The 19,909-nt window shown below is 49.2% G+C and overlaps 1 protein-coding gene across 2 annotated transcripts in view; it reads right to left on the bottom strand.

Moving 5' to 3' along the window:
* Positions 1–3,345: 3,345 nt before the first annotated feature.
* Positions 3,346–19,909, bottom strand: part of Grik3 (glutamate receptor, ionotropic, kainate 3) — a 211,385-nt gene continuing 194,821 nt past the window's right edge. The window contains exons 13-16 of one of the 2 annotated variants that reach the window (XM_013034066.1): positions 17,800–18,017; positions 6,823–7,045; positions 6,130–6,380; positions 3,346–3,540 (exon numbers count right to left, since the gene is read on the bottom strand). In XM_013034066.1, the coding sequence (XP_012889520.1) occupies positions 3,346–3,540; positions 6,130–6,380; positions 6,823–7,045; positions 17,800–18,017 (887 nt within the window). Of the gene's footprint in view, positions 3,541–5,898; positions 6,381–6,822; positions 7,046–17,799; positions 18,018–19,909 lie in introns of those variants that run through there. The other variant, XM_013034067.1, reaches the window with a different exon arrangement.

Consider the following 19,909-nt stretch of genomic DNA (forward strand, 5'->3'; position numbering starts at 1 on the left):
GGACAGCCAGGTGCCTGCTCAGGCACGTTGCTTTTGCTCTGTCCAAACCAGCATTTGTTTCCTGTTGCTCCTCAGTGCCTCTGTGCACACATATGCACACATGTGTATACACACACTCCTGTGCATGCCATGCCATGTGATCTGCCCCTGTCTCTAGGCCCAAGGAGCACTAGGAACACCTCTCTCGCCCTCCTTCCCTCCCATCTCACAGTTGGAGCATCAGTTCAATGCCCTGGAGAGACAGCTCAGACAGGCAGGGTGGTCTTGAGGACAAGCGCAGGACACTGAGCAGAGTGTGAACATCAGCCTCATGTCCAGGCGTAAGGCAGCAGTGGGAGGGGCGATCACATGGCATATACAATCTCTCCTCCTTGCAGGAGTCTAAAAATGATTCCAGTCCAGTACCTTGGTGGAGACTTCCCTAGTTAAACCGTACTTTCTTTGACCCACCGTTCTTTACTCCTTTCATGAAACTCTCTTCCCATCTCACGCCACTTCCTTTTCACAATCTATGTATGTGCATAGCCTCAAAAGAACATGACACATTCATAAAAGTGTCACGCACAAAAGCACATGTGTGTAACTTGAGTATGATGTGGACATGTAGTATGGAACTCTATTGGACAACATAGGACAGTGGTTAATGATTGGTGACAGCAAACTCTTACCAGGAGTTGAAAAGGAAAAAAAAGGTCCCTCTAAACAGGACAATCTGCCTATAACCAAGGAGCCAGCAGCCATGAGCCCCCAATGAGTTTTGCTTCCATTTGGCTGTCTTCCTGTGTCCCTCCCTATATGACCTCAGGAAATCTGTGGCAAATGATCCTTTCCAAGACAAGCATGCAAACAGACCCTGACATCCTGCTTTCTGATTGTCCATGTCTGCTTCCACTGTGAGCTGAATCATATGTGCGTGACTGAACACATGTGAGCACACACACATACATACTCCAATCCCACAAAGCTCCTGACATTCAACATGCATTATCCCATGCAGCAAGACAGTCTGATTCTGTTCTCTTTCTGCTCTTGGCTAGGCACATAAGCCTACATCCATGTAGATACACCAGACACACACACACAATCTCACACAGATGGACTCCTTGGTGACATGGCTTCTCCTTTTGCACATATTTGGCTATGCTGCAGGTTTTATCCTGCCCTCCACCCTCTACTATTCACTGAACAAATGCATACAGACAGACAGACACACACAAGCACACATACATGAATCAACTCACCAGAACCCCATCACAACATGGCTTCTTCTGTTTTTACATAGATAGGGCTCTGTTGCTGGTTCAGAGTTGTCTCCCTCATCTCCAATTTGCTCTCTCTCTCTCTCACACACACACACGTGCACGTACACACTCAGATCCCAAAGGAGTCCCCTATTATTGCATGCTCTGGACTATAACACAGTCCATATCTGTCCTTTACTCTCAGCCCCCCAAACTCACACAAACTCAGACAAATACACATGCATGTGCACACCCTACCTCCTGGCAACATGGCTTTCCCTATCATTCCATGCACTGGGGTCTGCTGTATGTCTAAGCCCCCTTCTCCCCGCTCCAGTGTAGACAGCCATCAGAGCTGCCGGGCCTGGGGAAGCAGCGAGTTGGGTCTTGTGGTTCCCAGCCTGGAGGAGAAACAGGCTGGATCACAGGAGCCCAACGGCTCTCCTGCTCTGCTCTCCTTACCTCTGCTGAGAAGGTCTTGGAAGTGGAAATGTCACTCTTCTCAGCAGCACCAGGAGAGAGAGGGAAAGGGGATGGCTAGTGGTCCTTGGTTCTCTGTCCAGAATTTCCAGCCCTGCTCAGAGATTAGCCTTACCCTTGGCTGTGGGAGACCTGCTGGCCCTATCATGCTCTCTTTAAGGACACTTTGTACCTAACCCTTCATGTCTGATTTGTTTCTAAGAATGTGTGAGTCTTTGACTTGCAGAGAACTCATCGAAACAAGCTGGGACCCACGAGTCATCTGGCCCTGCCCTCACTGGTCTCCGTTTGCTGCCACTCCTCTGTTGTCTTCCCTAAGCCTCATAAGGCTGTAGCTGCTCCGGACAAGAGACAAGGGGCCAGGGCGGCCTTGTGTCTCTGTGTTGGGTCTTTGGTTAATTCTCCAGAGGCAGCTTCTCCCTTCCCCATCCTTGGGACTTCTGCAGCTACCCCCTAGGATATCTAGGGATATCTTGTCCCTAAAGCTTTTTTTTTTTGGTGGGGATATCTTCAGGTCTGGCAAGTCCAGATTTTTTTGGGTCGTCTCTGGATTTTTCCACCTACCCCCATGCTAGCTTGTACAGTAGGATATTGGCCCTTATTTTGAGGAGGGTGACTTTCACTTCAATTTCGGTTCCTCTTCTTTCTAGGATGACAGAGGGAGGCCGAGTTCAACTGGATAAAAATGAGGAGTTGCTGATGAATAGATGGCAAAGAGCTCAAGTTCCAACATGCCAACAGGGTTTAGAAAACAGCTTGTTAACCAGCAAAATAAGGTCCATGGCTCAAGGACTCAGGGGATTTTCCTAGAATCTACTGTACTTCTGCTGAGCTTCCAGTATCAGTGGAGTCTTTGGGCATCCTTTGTGAGGGATTTAACAGGTCTTCTCTCCTATGGCCAGAAAGTGAAGGGGAATTTGCTGTGGTCACCACTCCATTTATATTCCTCAAGACTTTCTAGAGGAGAGCCATTGAGGCATTGTCCATAAGAATCTAAAATGGCGGCATCTATCTGTGCATTCTCTTCTCTCCCATACCCAAGCTCCTAAAGGAGCTGTCATGGATGAAGCTATGTCCAAAGATCAGGGCCATGTGAATAGACCCGAAGGGGTTAAAGTCTTCCTTTTCCAAGGAATATAGGTTGGCCATCCCCTGGCTTCCATTGGGATCCACACTATAATATCCTTAAGGCGCCCAAGGTTTGTGCCTCTAGTCTCAGTCAAGCCCTAGGAGATCTGGGCTCTTGGGGATAAAGTGGCAATATAAGAGCTGCCTCCCATTTTCTGTGGCCTCTACAGGGCCTTGGCAGAAACGTCTGATGCTGGAGGAGAATAGAGGGGTGGGAGGGTGAGTTTGGCCTGAGAGAGGCATGTGCTTCCTTTGGCCTTGGCTATCTTGGCTGGCAGCTTTAGAATCCCACAGAAGAGACAAGAAGACAATGAAGCCCAAGAAGCTGGCCTGAGGGCCTGCGGGTTTCCTGGTAGGTGAAGAACAGAGGGTTCCTGGCCCAACATGCAGGCAGTGGGTCTGTCCCCAGACCCAGTCTGGGTTAGGGATGTTCCTTCTGGTCTCCTTTGCTCTGCTCTGTTTTGTGCCAGGCCTACAGTCTCCACCTCCCCTGTGCCTAGGGGAACACAGGGGCTAATGATGTACTGCAGGTCATGCTGTCCTTGCCCGGAAGCCGGCGGTCATTGAATGTGTGCATGTTAATGACGGCGTCTGTCTTGACCATCATGGGAGGCTGTGGTTTGTGCTTGACTCGACGCTGGCAAGTGAGAGAAAAACGAATCTCATCGGCCACAGTGCTGCAGAAGGATCTCTGCAGGAGGAAAAGGGGCACATGAGTAGCTCCTGCTTCTTCAACTTTTGCTAGCTTCTTTCCTCCAAAGTCTGTGCTGAGGCTATCCTGTCTTTCCTATACCTTTGCCTCACCCATCCCTCTGCTCCTCTCCCGTTCTCCCCCCCCCATTAAAAGATGATTGCAAAGCCCACATACTTGTTTGGAGACTAAAGTAAAAAGGGCAGGTAGTAATATCTCTCATCTCACCCCTTTTCACAAATGAGCACATCAAGGCTTTGATTGGCATGTGTGTTAAAAGTCTGATGAGCTTCATTTACCTGCCCTGGACTCTAGGGTGGGAACCAGCCACAGTCCAGAAACACTATGGATGCATAGGTAGCCCATTCATTCCAACCAAGGGACACTGAGGAAACCCCAGTGCATGTTTGTGAAGGGGGCAATTGGGAGGCAGGTCCCTGCAGGGTTGTTGGTGGCAGTACTCTCCTTCTGGACTGGGTCCCTGCAGGTAGCCAAGAGGCACGGCAAATGTGCAGGTTGTCACAGCTATCTGATGGCAGTGGCTTTAACAGCAGATATTGTCCTGCGCTTGTACGGAGTGCAGTGGGGGTGGGTGATGACCCAACTTCCCCAGTGAGGCCAGAACATTAGCACAGGAAGGCTTTAAATTCCAGCTCTGCCTCTTACCAGTTGTGGCCTTTTCTGGACTCTTTTCTTACCTACTAGATGCAAATTATCACTACCCTCCAGACTGCCTTTTTACATTCTGTAAGTATCTATGGAGACTCTACAATTTGCCTGGCACTGTCCTAGGTGTGAGGTATGGAGCTATGCATTTGATCCTAGCCTGAGGGAACTGTGGTCGTATGATGGGACAGAAACTGAACAAAGGTGAGAAAAACAAATAATTCTAGGCAATGAGAACTATGATTGATCACTTTAAGAGAATAAGGCGGTGAACTGGGATAGAGAGAGGCTGCGGATGGGAGCAGCGAGGGTGATGTGAGGTAAAACCTGAGTGAGTGACCAGATGGTACCAAGAATATGGTGTACTGGGGGCAGAGCTTTATACATGAGTAGAACAGGACATGAAAAGACTGTGAGGAAGAGAAATGCTTGTGGTGTGGTCTAAAAAGGTCAGTTTGTACAGGGCAGGGCAGAATAAGGAAGGAGGTCCTTCCCATGGACTTTTGGGTGGAATTAGAGTCCTAACTGGGAATTCTAAAGAGTCTTTCTTTCTTTTCTTTTCTCTTTATTTTTTAGGTCTGAACCCAGGACTTGAACTCAGTGCTTTTGCTCATTGGTTAGCAATCTCCAACCCCAACAATCTTCCTTCCTCTCCTTCCCTTCCCTCCTTTCTTTTTCTCTCTCCCTCTCTTGTTCCTTCCCTCTCTCCCTTCCCTTCTCTCCCTCCCCCACCCTCTAGGGAGTACTGGGGTTTGAACTCAGGATCTTACATCTGCTAGGCAGGTGCTCTACCACTGAGTCATGTCTCCAACTTTTTTGCTTTAGTTATTTTTCAAATAGGGTCTCACATGTTTTCCTGGGCTGTCTGGACCTTGAACCTTCTATTTATGCTTACAGCAGAACTGAGATGATAGGCATTTACCATCAGACTCCAGATGGAATCTCCAAAACCTTTGCCAAGGCTGGTTTCAAACCATGATCCTCTCGATGATCTCTGCCTCCCGAGTAGCTAGGATCAAAGACAGGCGCCATTGTGCCTACCTCCATTTCATTTGGATAGCTGTATCAGCTTCCTGCTGTAATGGGCCCTCCACCATTAGTCCACTTGCAGTCTCCTGCCACACTGGACCTGGATCCCTTTGAATCTCTCTGGAAGGGGTGATGTCCTGACCTAAAGTCTGTCAGCTCAGGTGTGCATTTAAACCACACCGTAGGCTTCTTGAAAAATGCCAAAGTCAGGCTCCACCATAGGCCAATTAAACAGTGTCTGGGAGTGAGGCCAGGGCATTAGCACTTAAAACTCTCCCTATGGTTCTAATTTGCTACAGGGACTCAGAACTACTGCCCAGCCACACTTGAATTAATCAGGCTGGTAAAGCCTAGTTCCACTGTCTGCACGCCTGGGCCAGCCCTCTTAACTATTCTTTTCTTCTCCTTCTTTTCTTTTTAAACTTTCGATTATGGAAATTTCTAAATATATGCAAAAGTAGTAAGAAGAGTATAATGAACCTCAAATGCTACCATCACCCAGCTTGAACAATCAACCTGGGTTTTTTTTTTTAATAAAGGAGATAATATATTTTTGAGTTAAGTTTTAAACAGGGTACCAGCTGCTGTACGACTTGTGGATGGCAGTGGGGAAGCACAGAGGTTGAAAGGCCACTTTTGGAAAGAGTAGAGGCCAGGAGGCTAGTTTGGAGGTTGTGGCCTCCAGGCTGGTGGCAATGGTGACTTGGCTTGGGGTGGAGAAACAGTGGTGGGAAATGTGCTTCATCAGGACCGAGGTAGAGCTGGCAGGACTTCCCAGGGGACTGGAGACAGGGTGGCTATTGTCACAGTGTGCCCGGACTAGAGGAGGATGGAAACCAAACCAATCTCATGGTTCCCCCTCCCCCTCCCCCGTGCAGCCCAGCTGGGCCTCACCTGCTCCCGCTCTGCTGTCTTTCGCAGCTTGTACACAAATTCGCCCACAGCCACCAGCACCGACAGGACCAGGCCGGCAGCCAGGACAATGAAGATGCCACCGATCTTCTGGATGCCCAGGGCACTAGCCTCCTTGTTGTCCTCTTCAGGACATCCGCTGCCCCGCCACCACTTCTCCTTCATGATGTGCAGCTTGTCCTCCTCCTGCAGCTGCAGGATGGCGATGGTGATCTTGTCCCGGTATGGGGAACCTGGCAGTGGGAGAGGGGACCCCTGGCTGTTGGTGGCATCCACTTGCTCCCTCCACGCCTCTGGGCAGAGCCAGCGCTCTGGGTCAGCTCAGTCAGCTCTCAGTCAGTGCCTAGAGAGGAGGATCCTATCCCTGAGGTCTTTCTCTAAATCTATGCAGGGGGCCTGGTGGGAGGTCCTGTTCACTGAGGGCCAGTCTGAACCAGCAGGGTGGGTGAGGAAGAGAATCGACACCCCCATGTTTTTGTCCTAGCCGTCACTGCTTAGGGCAAAGCATACCTCTACTGGTATGCTCCATCCCTGTGCTTATGGCTGAGGAAGCACCACCGTTTTAGGTTCAATGGGCCAAGGTGGGGAACCACATGTGTGCATGGCAATGAGGGTACTCTCATCCACCACCTCTTCATGTCCTGCCACCCTCCCACTGCTGGCGCCCTTGCTCACCCATGGGGGTGCCAATGCCGTAGCCCTTGGAGTCGATGAGGCCCCCGATCTGGGTGAGATTACAGTTCCTCTGGGTGACATATTCGATGGTGGTGGACTCCATTAGCAGTGCGTAGTCTGCTGTTAGTGTCCGCTGAATGCCCTCCTCATTGTTCTTCACCAGCGCCGAGGGCTTGCTGCTCATGAAGGCCCACATCTTCTCAAAGGTGGAGATCTTAGATTTCTGGGTGGCAAGAGAGAGGGGAAAGCCCATAGGGTTACTGCCCCAAGGAAATGTGTTTTGCAAGTCCACGTAGCCAGGCTGGGGTTACTGACCTCGGCTGGCACTCTTCAGGAGAGTCACCTATTGCTCCAATGTGGAAACTGAGGCCCGCCCTGGGAGGAGGGGCGGCAAAGCACACTGAGGGAGAGTGGTAAAGATGAGATTCCAACCCTGACTCACTTCTTGGAAACCCAGATTCTTTGCCCTGGCACAAGTGATTTTTCAGACCAACGTGTGTGTGTGTGTGTGATACTGGGACTTGAACTCAGGACTGTTCTTGTTTGGCTTTTATTCTCAAGGCTGGTGCTATACCACTTGAGCCATACCTTCACTTCTGGCTTTTTGCTCATTAGTTATATAAGAGTCTCTTGGAATTTTCTACCCATGCTGGTTTCTAACCTTGATCCTGAAATCTCAGTTTCCTGAGTAGCTAGAATTACAGATGTGAGCCACAGGCACCTGGAAAGACTGACTTTTTTTTTGGGTCCGGTCGTGGGGCCTGAACTCTGGGCTGGGTGATGTCCCTCGGCTCTTCAGCTCAAGGCTAGCTCTCTACTACTTGAGCCACAGTGCCACTTCCGGCTTTTTGCTTTTTGCTTATGGGGTACTGAGGAATCGAACCCAGGACCTCATGCATGCAAGGCAAGTGCTCTACCACTGAGCCATCTTCCCAGCCCCAAGACTGACTTTTTAAAAGTTAAATTTTCTCTAACATCTATTAAACAGTCAGTGTGTACAGGCTTTACCTAAGTGTGCCTTACTTGCATTAATCCTTTGATCCTTCATAGTATCACAGGAGGCAGGTGCTAGAATTAGCCTCATTTTATGGATGGGAAAGTTGAGGCTTGTCTGAGGTTAACCAGGTTCTACATGGCAGAGCTAGGCCCCGAGCCCAGGCCCTCTGGTGCCTGAGTCCATGACTGTAACCACTCAGTAGGCCTGGGTCCCTTTTCTACAGCAAAGTAGCCTCATTTTGTCTGGGTGTCAGGGGAAGACTGATGGGTAGGTTTGACTTCAGCACTGAGAAAGGCAGAACAGAGCTTGCAAAGGTGGAAAAGACTGGGGGCAGTTGGAACATATAGTTTGTAAGCCCCTTGTGGCTGCCCCACAGACTGGGGCCATGGTACTTTGCATTGGTAGAACCAGCGTTCCAAAGACCAGGTCTTCTAGTGGGTAGCAGCTGCCCTTGGGGAGATGCAGACAGATTACCAAGACCAGAAGGGCGGGCCAGGGCTGCCCAGTGAGAACGTACAGACCAGGGCACAAGGCGTTCAGGAGGCATCTTGGTGTGTGCCAGCTGCCTTCTCCTAGCAGGGGTGGCACTGTCCCAGTTGGTCTGTGGAAGTGGGGGGCTGTGCAGCACCCCTCCCCCCATCGTAGGGGCTCTGTCTCAGTCTGGCTGTGGCTTTCTGTGATGTTAGCCTGTCTGGCTGGCACCCAGCCCAGCTCTGGCGTGCGTGACAGCATGGGTGTGATCCCACTGGCTGGCACAGGCTTGGGGGATGTGCAGGGGGTGAGGAAGAAGCTGTGCCTAGCAGGAATGAGGAAGGGATCCTGGGAGGAACATGTACTTTCTGCCTCTGCCAAGGGATGAGCCCTCTGCAATCGGTCCTAGAGACCTCGCATGAGGGGAGGAGGAAGTCAGGACGGATCCTCAAAGCAAAGGCAGGACTAACTGGAATTTCATGTGAGAGGTGATCAGGTGAGTGCCCATAATAACTCCTTTGGGTGCAAGAAATGGGGCAGCCATTCCTCTGCCTGGAGATTCACCTGCCCCAAAGCCAAAGGCATGAAGGCCTCAGATGCCCAAAGCCTTGCTGAGCTCCATCAGCTCCTCCTGGTCCTCAGCCTCTCCTGGGGAGGTTACCTGCAGTCACCTCTGCTCTAGCTACTCAGCTTCCTCCACAGTGACCCTTCTTCCTCTGCACCAGCCTCCCAGCCTTTTGTGCTTAGCAGCAGCACCTCCTAGAGCCCTTCTTTGCCACCAGCTTCTCTTCCCCCAAAGGCTCCATGTCCAGTTTCTCCAGTGCCACATGTGTCTTATTTCCCAGATAATTTCTAATATGATACTCCTGCTGCCAGTTTCTTTGCCATCCCTGGTTTCTACGATGCTCCTACTGATTCCCTACTTTCTGCTATCATGCCCTATGCCATCCCCTCCTCCTGAGCATGGGATAGACCTACTGGCTTGCTTTTAATTGCTCCCCAAAGTGATGGGACATTGCTTCTAAGGTGAGTTATAAGGGATTGTGACTTAATCTTGCTTGTTTGTGCTCTCTCTGGCTCTTCTCTCCTAATGGAAATGAGGCCATGCTGTGAACTGCCCCCTGCAATCTCCACAGAGGGTGGCATCTGGTCAACAGTGAAGAACTAAACCTCAGTCCATCACCTGAGGTGGAACTGAGTCCTAGCCTCAACCATGTGTTTAGAAGCGAGGCCATGAGGTGACTGCAGTGCTGGCCGCCAGCCTGCAGCTTCTGGCCTTAGGAGATGTCCTGAGCTGAAGCAGGCAGATCAGCTCTGCTGGGTTCCTGCTCCTCAAACTGTGAAATAAAAGATGCTGTTTTAAGACACTCAGTTGTGGGCGATTTGTTATACAGCAGTAGATAACTAATACACTCTCTTGCCTTCATACTATCATGAGCTATTTTTGTTCTTGATATAGTTGCTTTTTCAGATAATTATTAACTCGAACTATTGCTATAATCAAATTATCCAAGTCCAACCATCTCTGCTTTGCCAGATACATATGCTTGCCAGATCCGGAATATTCTGGTTATTGTGACCTGAATGTTGTTCTTCCTCAGGGTTTCTGGTTCCATATTTGCTGTTTGTTCCTATCTCTTCTGCTTTCAAAACCCTTCTCTCCAGACATGGGAACCAGGGGTGCAAAAGGCCATCAGAACTCTCCTTATATTTCCTAATGCATCTACCCATTAATCCATGAATCCATGCATGCATACATTCATCCCTCTCATTCCTCCCTCATCTGGTCATGGTCCCACTCAATATACTTGTCCACCCAGTAGTTGATTCCACTGACTAGCCAACTATGTACCTGCCCTTTTACGTCTTTTTCCCCCGTTACTTCTTTACCACCTCTTTCTTCCATCATCTGTCCATCCATCCATCCATCCTTCCATCCGCCCATCCATTCTTCTCCCCAGATATCCATCATCACTTTGTCCACCTTTACTCTTTTTCCTCCAAGCTCACCGCTTTCATGGCCTTTAGGCAGAAGGGTATGCAATCCTGCTTCTCTGGGGTGGCCTCCCATGGTCCTTGCCTGAGCTCTTGGGCCCCTATTCAGTTGCATCTGCTCCTCATTAAGTCCTACCCTTCAGCAATTTTGGGGGTTATAAAACTGAAAAGCCCCCTCGGGTCTGTCTGTGGTACTGTGAGATAAAGCCAGAGCCTCTTTCCTATCATCATGGACATGGTCACCAGAGGCCTGAATCTGTCACCAGACTGAGTTATGGTAACCTCCCCAGGGAAGGGAATCCTGCATACTTAAGAGTTCCAGTGTCGTGCCACCTGTCCCAGCTCTGGTGGAACCTTAATAAGGACTACTTTGAGGCCAGTCACCCAAATCAATTAATGGAATCATTTGGAGCAGCCAATACAGGGCAATCTGCCAGGATTGGAGATGCTTTATTTTTAAATCAGGAAAATTGGCAAGAAAGGAAGTTTCAGGCTCACGACTTTCAATTCCAACCTCCTCAAAGAAGTAAATTGATGTCCCCCAAGTGAAGATTTTTAAGCTCCAGAATTTAACATTTCTGCACAAGATGAGTCCATCTATATGTATATATATACATATATGTATATGTATGTATATATTTCAAATGAAGCTGAATCCCAGGGATCTTGTGCACAGCGGCAGCTGCAGTGTGATTCCATGCGAGACCTTGGGTATTTTCCATACTGGAAAGGAGGTCTTTCCCCAAATTAATTAGCTTGCTCATCCCTGGCGGTGCAGTCTTGGGACTACTGCATCCGTGACCTCAGGCAGTAAATCACTCCAGTTGGGTTATTTCCACGGTGACCAGAAGGCTTCTCTGTGCTCCTTGCCTCTGCCCGTGGTTACAGCACCCAGCAACATACTGGATGCCACACAGATACCTCTGAAGCTGGCCTGTCAGAGGAGATGGCTGACCCTCTGCAGCAGGGAGGTTAGAGGCACCAGGAAGAGGCAGATCCACTGTGTGGATTCTGGGGTCACACTAACCTGGGTTCAAATGCAAGCTCCTTTGTGACCCCAGGTAACAGAACCTCACTTCCCACTGTAAATGGGAGTTTTAAGAATGCCTAAGCTAGGCACCAGGGGCTTGCACCTGTAGTCCTTAGCTACTAATGAGGGTGAGATCTGAGAATTGTGTTCGAAGTCAGCTAGAGATGCAGGAAAGTCCTTGATACTCTTATATTCTATTAACCACCAAAAAGCTAGAAGTGGAGCTGTGGTTCCATGGTAGAGTGCCAGTCCTAAGTGGAAAGGCTAACAGACAGCACCTAGGCACTGAGTTCAAGCCTAGTGTTGGCGCACACACACACACACACACACACACACACACATCTAGTGCATAGAGCTACTGTGAACATTCTGTGAGAAAGATTGGGGGAAGTGCTATGACCACAAGAGCTAGGTCCCTGAGCTCTGTATGTGGCCTACATCAGGCTTCTCTGTAAGGCTCCTTAATTCTCTCCAAAGAGAAACTGTGCAGAGTAGCTACAGAAAGTTAATGATACTTAGGAGTAGAAAATGTAAATGCTGATAGGGCCAGGCCCAGTATGGGAAGGAGCTGGAGAGGGCTAGGTGGGAATCTAGAAAATGGAGCCAGACATTGCCTCTGAGCTCCCAGCAACGGCTGCCCTGCAAGAAAGCCAGCTGAAGGATGCCAGATCAGTCACATTTTCAAGAGGCTGGATGTGTGAATTTTTTAAAAGCAAAAACCTCCAAATTTCAAAATTCTTGTAACTAATTAAAAAATCCTCATCTCTACATTAAAAAAACTAAAAAGCAATAGAGGCTCCACAAATAATGTCTACAGGATGGATAGGCATGTGTATCTCCAGTTTCCAAAAATAAACAATAAAGATAGTTAACAGAGCCAGGTATTGGTGGCTCATGCCTGTAATCCTAGCTACTCAGGAGGCTGAGATCTGAGACTCTAATCTCCAATAAACCACCAGAAAACTGGAAGTGACGCTGTGCTCAAGCAGTAGAGCACTCGCCTTGAGCTGAAGAGTGCAAGGACAGCGCCCAAGCCCAGAGTTCAAGCCCCACGATTGACCAAAAAAAGAAAAAAAAAAGGAAAATAGAAAGATAGTTAACAGTAGGTCAGGTACCACTAGCTTATACCTATAACACTAACTACTTAAGAGACAGAGATCAGGAGGCTTGTGGTTCAAGAGCAGCCTGGGCAAAAAGTTGTCGAGACTCCTGACTTAGTCAAGAAGCTCGGTGTAGTGGCATGTGTCTGTCATTTCAGCTACATGGGAAACTTAAATAGAATCGCTGTCCTGACTGGCCTGGGCATAAGAGCAAGGTCTAATCTCAAAAATAAGCAAAGAGGACTGGAGACATAGCTCAACTGGTAGAGTGCCTGCTTAGCAAGCCCATGGCTCTGAGTGTGCCAGGTACTGTCATAAACTCTATACATAAATCCTTCCATTTTACCATCTCACTAACAGATAACTAAGGCACAGGGAGGGTCTTAGTGACTAGTGACTTAACAGTTTCCTTCCTTCCTTCTTTCCCTCCATCCCTCCTTTCCTTCTGTGCTAGTAATGGGGCTTGAACTTAGGATCTGGGAGCTGTCCCTTAGCTTTTTCATTCAAGGCTAGCATTACCACTTGAGCCACAGTTCCACTTCTGGTTAATTAGAAGAGTCTCTCAAGCTTTTCTGCTCAGACTGGTCTCAAACTACAATGCTCATCCCAGCCTTCTGAATAGCTAGAATGACAGGCATGAGCCACCAGCACCAGCTCAACTTAGCAGTTTTCAATGACTTCCCTATTGACTTTTGCCAATATAGCCTTTACCTGTCGCTGCTCAGGTGCCTGCTCCTGCTAGATTTCTTCTATTTTCAAGACTTCCAGACTCTTCTCACATTGCTCACCTCCGGGCAGAGACCACAGATGACCACCAGATGACAGGAGGAACCAAAGTCCCCCACAGAGCCCAGTAGGTCCAGTCAAAGAGACCTGGAAGAAGATGGCCAGGTGCTGCTGGCTGGCCCCTCTCCAGTGTGTTTTGGTAAGTCATCTGCCTCCAGAGGAGGGAACTTAGGGGCAGTAACAGCCGTGGCCCTGGAATAGCCACTGGCTGTGCATCAGCCCACTGATTTCTCTGGCAGATCACTGCATGGAAATCAGTGTCTACATCATACAAGTGAGCAAAGTGAGGTGTAAAAGAAGTGTGATGACTTGGCCCAGGTCACCCAATAGAGACAGCATCCTCACCTCCTGGCCTGTTTGTCAAACAGGTGCTACTTCACTGAGCAAGTCTGGGCCATTGTTGCTGAGTCCCTGCATTTCAGCACTCTCTCTTTTCTTCTGCTACAAGGGCTGAGGATGAGGCTGCGGAAGCTGGCAGCTGAGTCTGGGGCGCATTCAGAAACGAGTCTGCTGGATAGCTGGGTCCAGGAGATAGGCAGGAGGACCACTCCACGTGCCTTCCAGGTTAGATGTTTGCCACCAAGGCCTCTACAGGGGCAGGTGTGTAAATCCCAGGAGCCTGGGATTCAGCTCCCTTCCATCATCATTCCTACCCCTTTCTTTGGCTGCCTTCCCTGTGTGGAGCTCCCCAGGCCTACCACGCAAAGAGGGAGGAATTCCTACAGAAGCTGCCTTCCCACATTCTCTCCCTTCAAAGCTGCCCAGCTTCCTGCATAGAGCATGTCCCCTCCCCACCCCACTCTTTACATTTTGCCTACATATTTTCTCAGCCAAACTACTTTCAAAAGCCTCCTTTTTCATCTCCTAATTAATTTTTATCTTCTAAGACTGAGGGAGGACAACACAGGAGACACTGTTTGTGATGTCTGCTGCTCCCTGACAACTCTCCAAGGCAAAGCTCCTGGAGAGGGACGGGTCTGCCTCTAGCAACATCCCTGGCAGGTGCTGGCTGGAGGCTGGAGCAGAGGGGACTTGGACTCCCAGAGAGCCTGATGGCCTGCTTCCTGATGTCAGCATCTTTGGACAGAAAGGGGGTGCCCCCTGATGATCCACTCTCAGCTGAGGGATGGGAAGAAAGGGGGCCATGACTGTTTACAGTCTAGCCAGGAATATGCTAATCAAAGAAAGGAACCGCATTTTCCTGGTACTTTGGGACATTCATGGAATGGGCCCTGTGGGGGTTCGGAACCTCAGCGTTACCTTCTGCATTGCCTCCTGCCATCCTTTAATTCAACAACAGTATTCAGCTGGCATCTAATGATTGGGCAAATCTAAGGTGCCAAGACTGTGTTGCACTATGAATAGGGTACACCTAACTGTGGCTTCATTCTTCACTAAGTGAGACTTGCCGTGAGGGCTATGGTAGGGTCTTTAGGAGGCAATATGGACCTAAGTGACAAAGAGCATGGGCTTTGCAGCTGGATTACTTGGGTTCAAATCACAGCTTTGAATTTCACATGCTGGGAATGATTAGGCAAGTCAGTTAGCCTCTCTGAACCTTGTTTTCCTCTTGCCTGCTATGGTTGTTCTGAGGATGGTGTGAGTGAATAGAGGTGAACTGATTGCAAAATGTCTGGCACACAGTAGGTGCTCAATAAGTGTTACGGTGATTGTTGACTGTGACAATGACCTCTAGACCTTTGGGCTATTCTTAGAACTGACCTCTGTCTAACCCTAGTGCCAACTTTGTTGTACATACTCTTGTGCAGGGGAGAGGACAGCCCTCCAGGAGAGGACCCCAGAGTGGGCAAAGGAGAGGACACTGTGTGTGCAGACAGAACTCCTGACCTGGTGCCTGGCTCCACGCATTGATCTGCTGGGGAATCCAGCTCCTGTGGGTCTTGCCTCTGATCAGAGTGGAGTCTCCTTCCAGCCCTAACCTGCAGATATTCTGTGATAACAAGGAGATGTGGACCAGGCTCAGGAGGTCCAGGGCAGAGGCTGGGAAAGATGGAGGTTTGTCCAGATACCCAGTGGGCGGGGTGCTTCCAGCTCACCCTCTGAGCTGGCATTATTGTATCTGATCAGGCTCCTCCCCTCACATGACAGTCCCATCCATGCTGCTGTCAGGAGAGAAAGCCAGGAAGAGGAGCTTCATGTAGGTTCAGGCAGGGGACAGTGTGGCTGGACATACAGGGATGAACTGGCTATTGGGACACCGTGATAGTGGGTATGGTAGTGCAGCAGGATGTGCAGTGACTGTCTCTAGTCAACCAGTCCTTGAGCCCCAGAGTCCCCTGTGGGTGATGGCATCCATGTTCCTCTCCTTGCTGTGCCACTTGCAGGGAAGGTAGGTGAGGATGGAGTGGGTTGCAGGCGAGATGGTTGCTGCTTGATGCTGAGGACAGAGGCTCAGTGGGGAGCTGGGCCTCGGCTCTGGGAAGCCAATCTGAGCATCTTAGCATGGAGGGAGGGTGAGGGCATCCAATCAGCCGCAATGAGCCTGTATCGGGCTTATTTATGCCGTTTCCCTTTGATCGGGAGCCCTGCTTAGAGATGGGCTCATGTGTAATGCATGAGAGCAGCTCTGGCATAGTCAAAGGGCTGGACTGCAGCCCAGGGATAGGCAGGGAGCAGACGTGCGCGCGCACACACACACACACACACACACACACACACACTCAGACACATTCAGACACACATGCATATGTGAGCCATCTCTCTCATACAGACTCTTATGTGCAGACATGCACATATGCATACGCCATCACACACACAAACACACATATACACAGGCCATTAAACACACATTCCTCTTTTATCTTGGCATACCTCATGGGGACAGTCAAGCAGATAGATAAATATACACTCTGTGCACATATACACATGGATATTCTGGAACTCACTTGTGTAACTCATAGCCACATACCCATGTGTCCATATCACAGGGCTGCAGCACACAGAGAGATTACATATACTCAGTGGTGCATATACACATGGATGCAACACTCGTGTCCAGGTGGATATCAGCACACCCACACAGGGAGACTACTACAGTCTCATCTGCCCACATGTGTATACAAATGTACCTTTACATGCTATCTACATATAGGCACAAAGTCATGCTAGTATGTACACATACTATCATACTTGCTTATGCTTCAGAACAGAGTCGCTGGGAACTTTTGACATAGATAGGCCTATAATCCTAGCTACTCGGGAGGCTTGAGATTTGAGGATCAAAGTTTGAAGCCAATCCAGGCAGGAAAGTCCATAAAACTCATCCCCAATGAACCAGCAAAAAGCTGAAAGTGGAGCTGTGGCTCAAATGGGAGGGTGCTGAGTGAAAAAAGCTCAGGGACAGTGCTCAGGCCCTGAGCTGAAGCCCCAGGACTGGCACAAAAAAGGGGGGAAACATAGAGTCCCAAAGAGCTTCGGGCACAGCTTTGACAAAGTTTTACTCTCCCCTGGCTCTAAATGTGACCTGTTAGGCACACAATGCTCATGGTGTCTGGGTGGCACATCCAGAGGGGAGCTCCACTCTCCTCTCTTTCCACTAATCTGCTTCCAACCCCAAGAGCGCACACGGGGCTGGGTGGGGAGTGCTAGGAGCTCTGGTGCCTGTCCAGTTGTCTGGTAGAATTTCCCATTCAGAGTAAAGGCAAATCCTCCAGCTTCCAGTGACTGAGAACAGCTGATTAATAAATGAACAGATGAGCTACAGCCACAGAGTTCCTAAGTCCTGATCACTCCTGAGGGGTAATTAGAGCCTCAGATCTCAACGTGTGGTCCCTCCCCGGATCAGCAGTACCGGCATCACCTGAGAACTTGTCAGAAATGCTTGTTCTTGACCCCATCCCAGGCCTTCTGCGGGTGGGGCCAGCACTCTGATCTAATACTGTTGGCTTAGAACATAGGCTTTGGGGAAAGCAGACCTGAGGGTCTGGCTCCTTCAGCTGTGAGTCCTTGGGTTCATGTAAAATAGGAATCATTACCAGGCTACCCTCATAGGACTCATCACAAAGGTTAAATTAGCCCCAGCACTGAGCACAGGACCTGGCCCACTGTGAATGGTCAGTGTTGGCAACTATTGCTAAGTGTTACTCTCATTCAGTTGTGCTGGAACCCCATTGAAGCAGTCACCCGGCACGGGACAGCGATTTTATCAAAATGCATCAGCAAGCCGGGGTGTAACATCCTGAGCAAGGCTCCTCTCCAACTTCAAGAGGCACCCCATGCTCACTGGGGAAATGGAGACAACACCTAGACCCCAAGCTAAGGGCAGATGGACCCAGGTCTCTCTGTGTTAGTCTCTTTTCTCCTCCTTTTCCTTCTATTTCCTTTTCCCCTCTGACCTCTGATGATTCACACTCCTTGTCCCACCCACCGAAACTTCTAGAATTTGAGACCAACCTTCATGGTTCACTTCTCCACAGCTGGACCACAACTGGTCCAAACAGAAAGGCCCCAAGTCCTGGGGTTTCTGGCCTGTAGGTTCTTGAGTAGTGAGAGGAGGGCAGAATCTTCCTTTCTCACTTTCCTCTTCTTCTCAGTAAAAGGTCAGCTTGGGATATGCCCTGAGGAGGAGAGAGCCTCACCTTGAAGAAGGTCATCGTGGCTCCATCCTTGACAGCCCCATACTCGATTTTGGTTTGCTTGGCTAGGTCGTCGGCAGAGTCGATGGGCGATTCCATGCGCTCCACGGTTAGGAAGGCAGCCAGGTTGGCCGTGTAGGAGGAGATGATGATGAGTGTGAAGAACCACCAGATGCCACCAATGATGCGTGTAGACAGAGCTTTGGGCATCAATTCAGACCCTGAGGGAGGGGAGGAGAAAGGAGGTGCTTTAAAATGTGCATGGAGATCAGGGCTGTGTGGTTCCTGTGAGCCATGGCTATCACTGCTTCTGATAGAAAAGCTGACCAGGGTCCCTCAGCACTACCTGGAAGCTTGTTGGAAATGCAAGTTCCCAGACAGCACCCCAGGACCTAATAAATAGGTAACTTCCAGTTGGGGCTGGGTGGGGAAGGCAGGACCACCCATCTGTCCAATCAGCTTCCAGGTGGTTCTGACCCAGGCTGAAATTTAAGAATCATAGCTCCCAAACAACACAAGCTTTCACAGGCTGGTCAGCCCCTTGGATACCTATCCATAAACCAGGGCTGTGGGAGTTGGACCCCTGGGTTCTTCCATGGATCCTACTTTTACTCTCTGTATGATCTTATGCCCAACACTTGCCCTGTCTGGGACTTCTGCAGAGTGTGGAGAATTGTCCTTCCTCTGTCCCAGCCTTACAGAAATACTGTGAGGCTGCAATGGTATAATTTGAGGAGAGATTGGTCGGAAATACAAGTGATGTACAAATAGAAGATTGCTATGCGGCACTTGGCAGGAGGAGTAAAATCAACATTTTAGGAAGCTCTAAGTTGAAATATATCACTCTTCCTCCCTGACCTTGGGTGTGGAATACAATTCAGATGAAACCTTCTAACTGAAGTAATTAACTAGGAAGCTTTCAAGAGATTTAAATAGCAAGTGACTCCTGAACTTTCCAGAATATTTGGACCTGCAATCTGAAAAGCGTCTGCTTTGATATGAATGATTTTTTTTTCCTCTCAAAGAAATGACTCAAGGGAGAGTTTTTCAAATACATAACTATTTTTTTCCCCTCCTAATCAAAACCATGCAGGGAAGGCATTGGGGGTTTGGGCTTTGAATAGCAGCAGGAAGCAGATGAGGGGAAGTTATTACTGCAATAAGGGCCATCTAAGTCTTTCTCGACTGTCACTGAACAAAGATGATGGGCAAAGAAGCAAGGTGAGGCTTTGGGACATTTGTTAATAGTTGGGACAGATGGAGGCACTCCTCTTGAAGGTTGCCCTTCCACCTGTGACTTCCCAGCTACAGGAGCCTAGGAAGCGCCTCAGCAACCCCTCTCCAGCTGAACACTCTGCACTTTCCCAAGTGGCTGCACCTAAGGCTCCAGGTGCCCCCTGCCCCACACCCCCTGCAAAGGGAGAATGGCTTTTTGTTGTTTGCTTGGGACTTCTGCCCAGTGTCAAGCCACTGCTCTGCCTCCGTGTGTCTGAGAAGCCTCTTGGACACAGGACAGATCTACTTCTTTCTCTTCTGTTGAATTCTTGTGCCCAGCACTGGGCACGATGTGGTAGGCACTCAAGAAAATACCATTCAGTAAGCCAAGTCCAGAGATATAAATGGTGCATGTTTTCTCTCATATGCAGAAGCTAGACGTAAAATTCTGGGACTGAATGAATTATGCAGGTCTCTAGGCATTCACACACAATGAGTCCAGAGGAGGATACTCTTAGGAGAGGAACTGAAAGGCACAATGCCTATGTTCAATTGATCATACAAAAGAATATTTATCGAAATGAACTACAGGAAATGGAAACAAAAGTTTTTTGTTTGTTGCTGTTTTCATTTTCTTTTTGTCTTATTTGTCCGTTTGTTTATATGTCTTTGGGAGTGTAAGGGGAGGCACAGAAATAGAGGGACAAAGGGTAAACAAATACAGAAGTGGTACTCACTAGACACTATATTGAAGATGAACTGTGAGACTTGTGAGTGGGATGGGGAGGAAAAACTGGGAGAGAGAAGGGGAAGGGGTGACATTGTCCAAAAAGAAATGAACTCTTTACTTGACTTATATAACTGTAACCCCTCTGTACATCACTTTTATAATAACAAT

This window comes from Dipodomys ordii, unplaced genomic scaffold (genome assembly GCF_000151885.1).
Source record: "Dipodomys ordii isolate 6190 unplaced genomic scaffold, Dord_2.0 Scaffold181, whole genome shotgun sequence".
NCBI lineage: Eukaryota > Metazoa > Chordata > Mammalia > Rodentia > Heteromyidae > Dipodomys > Dipodomys ordii.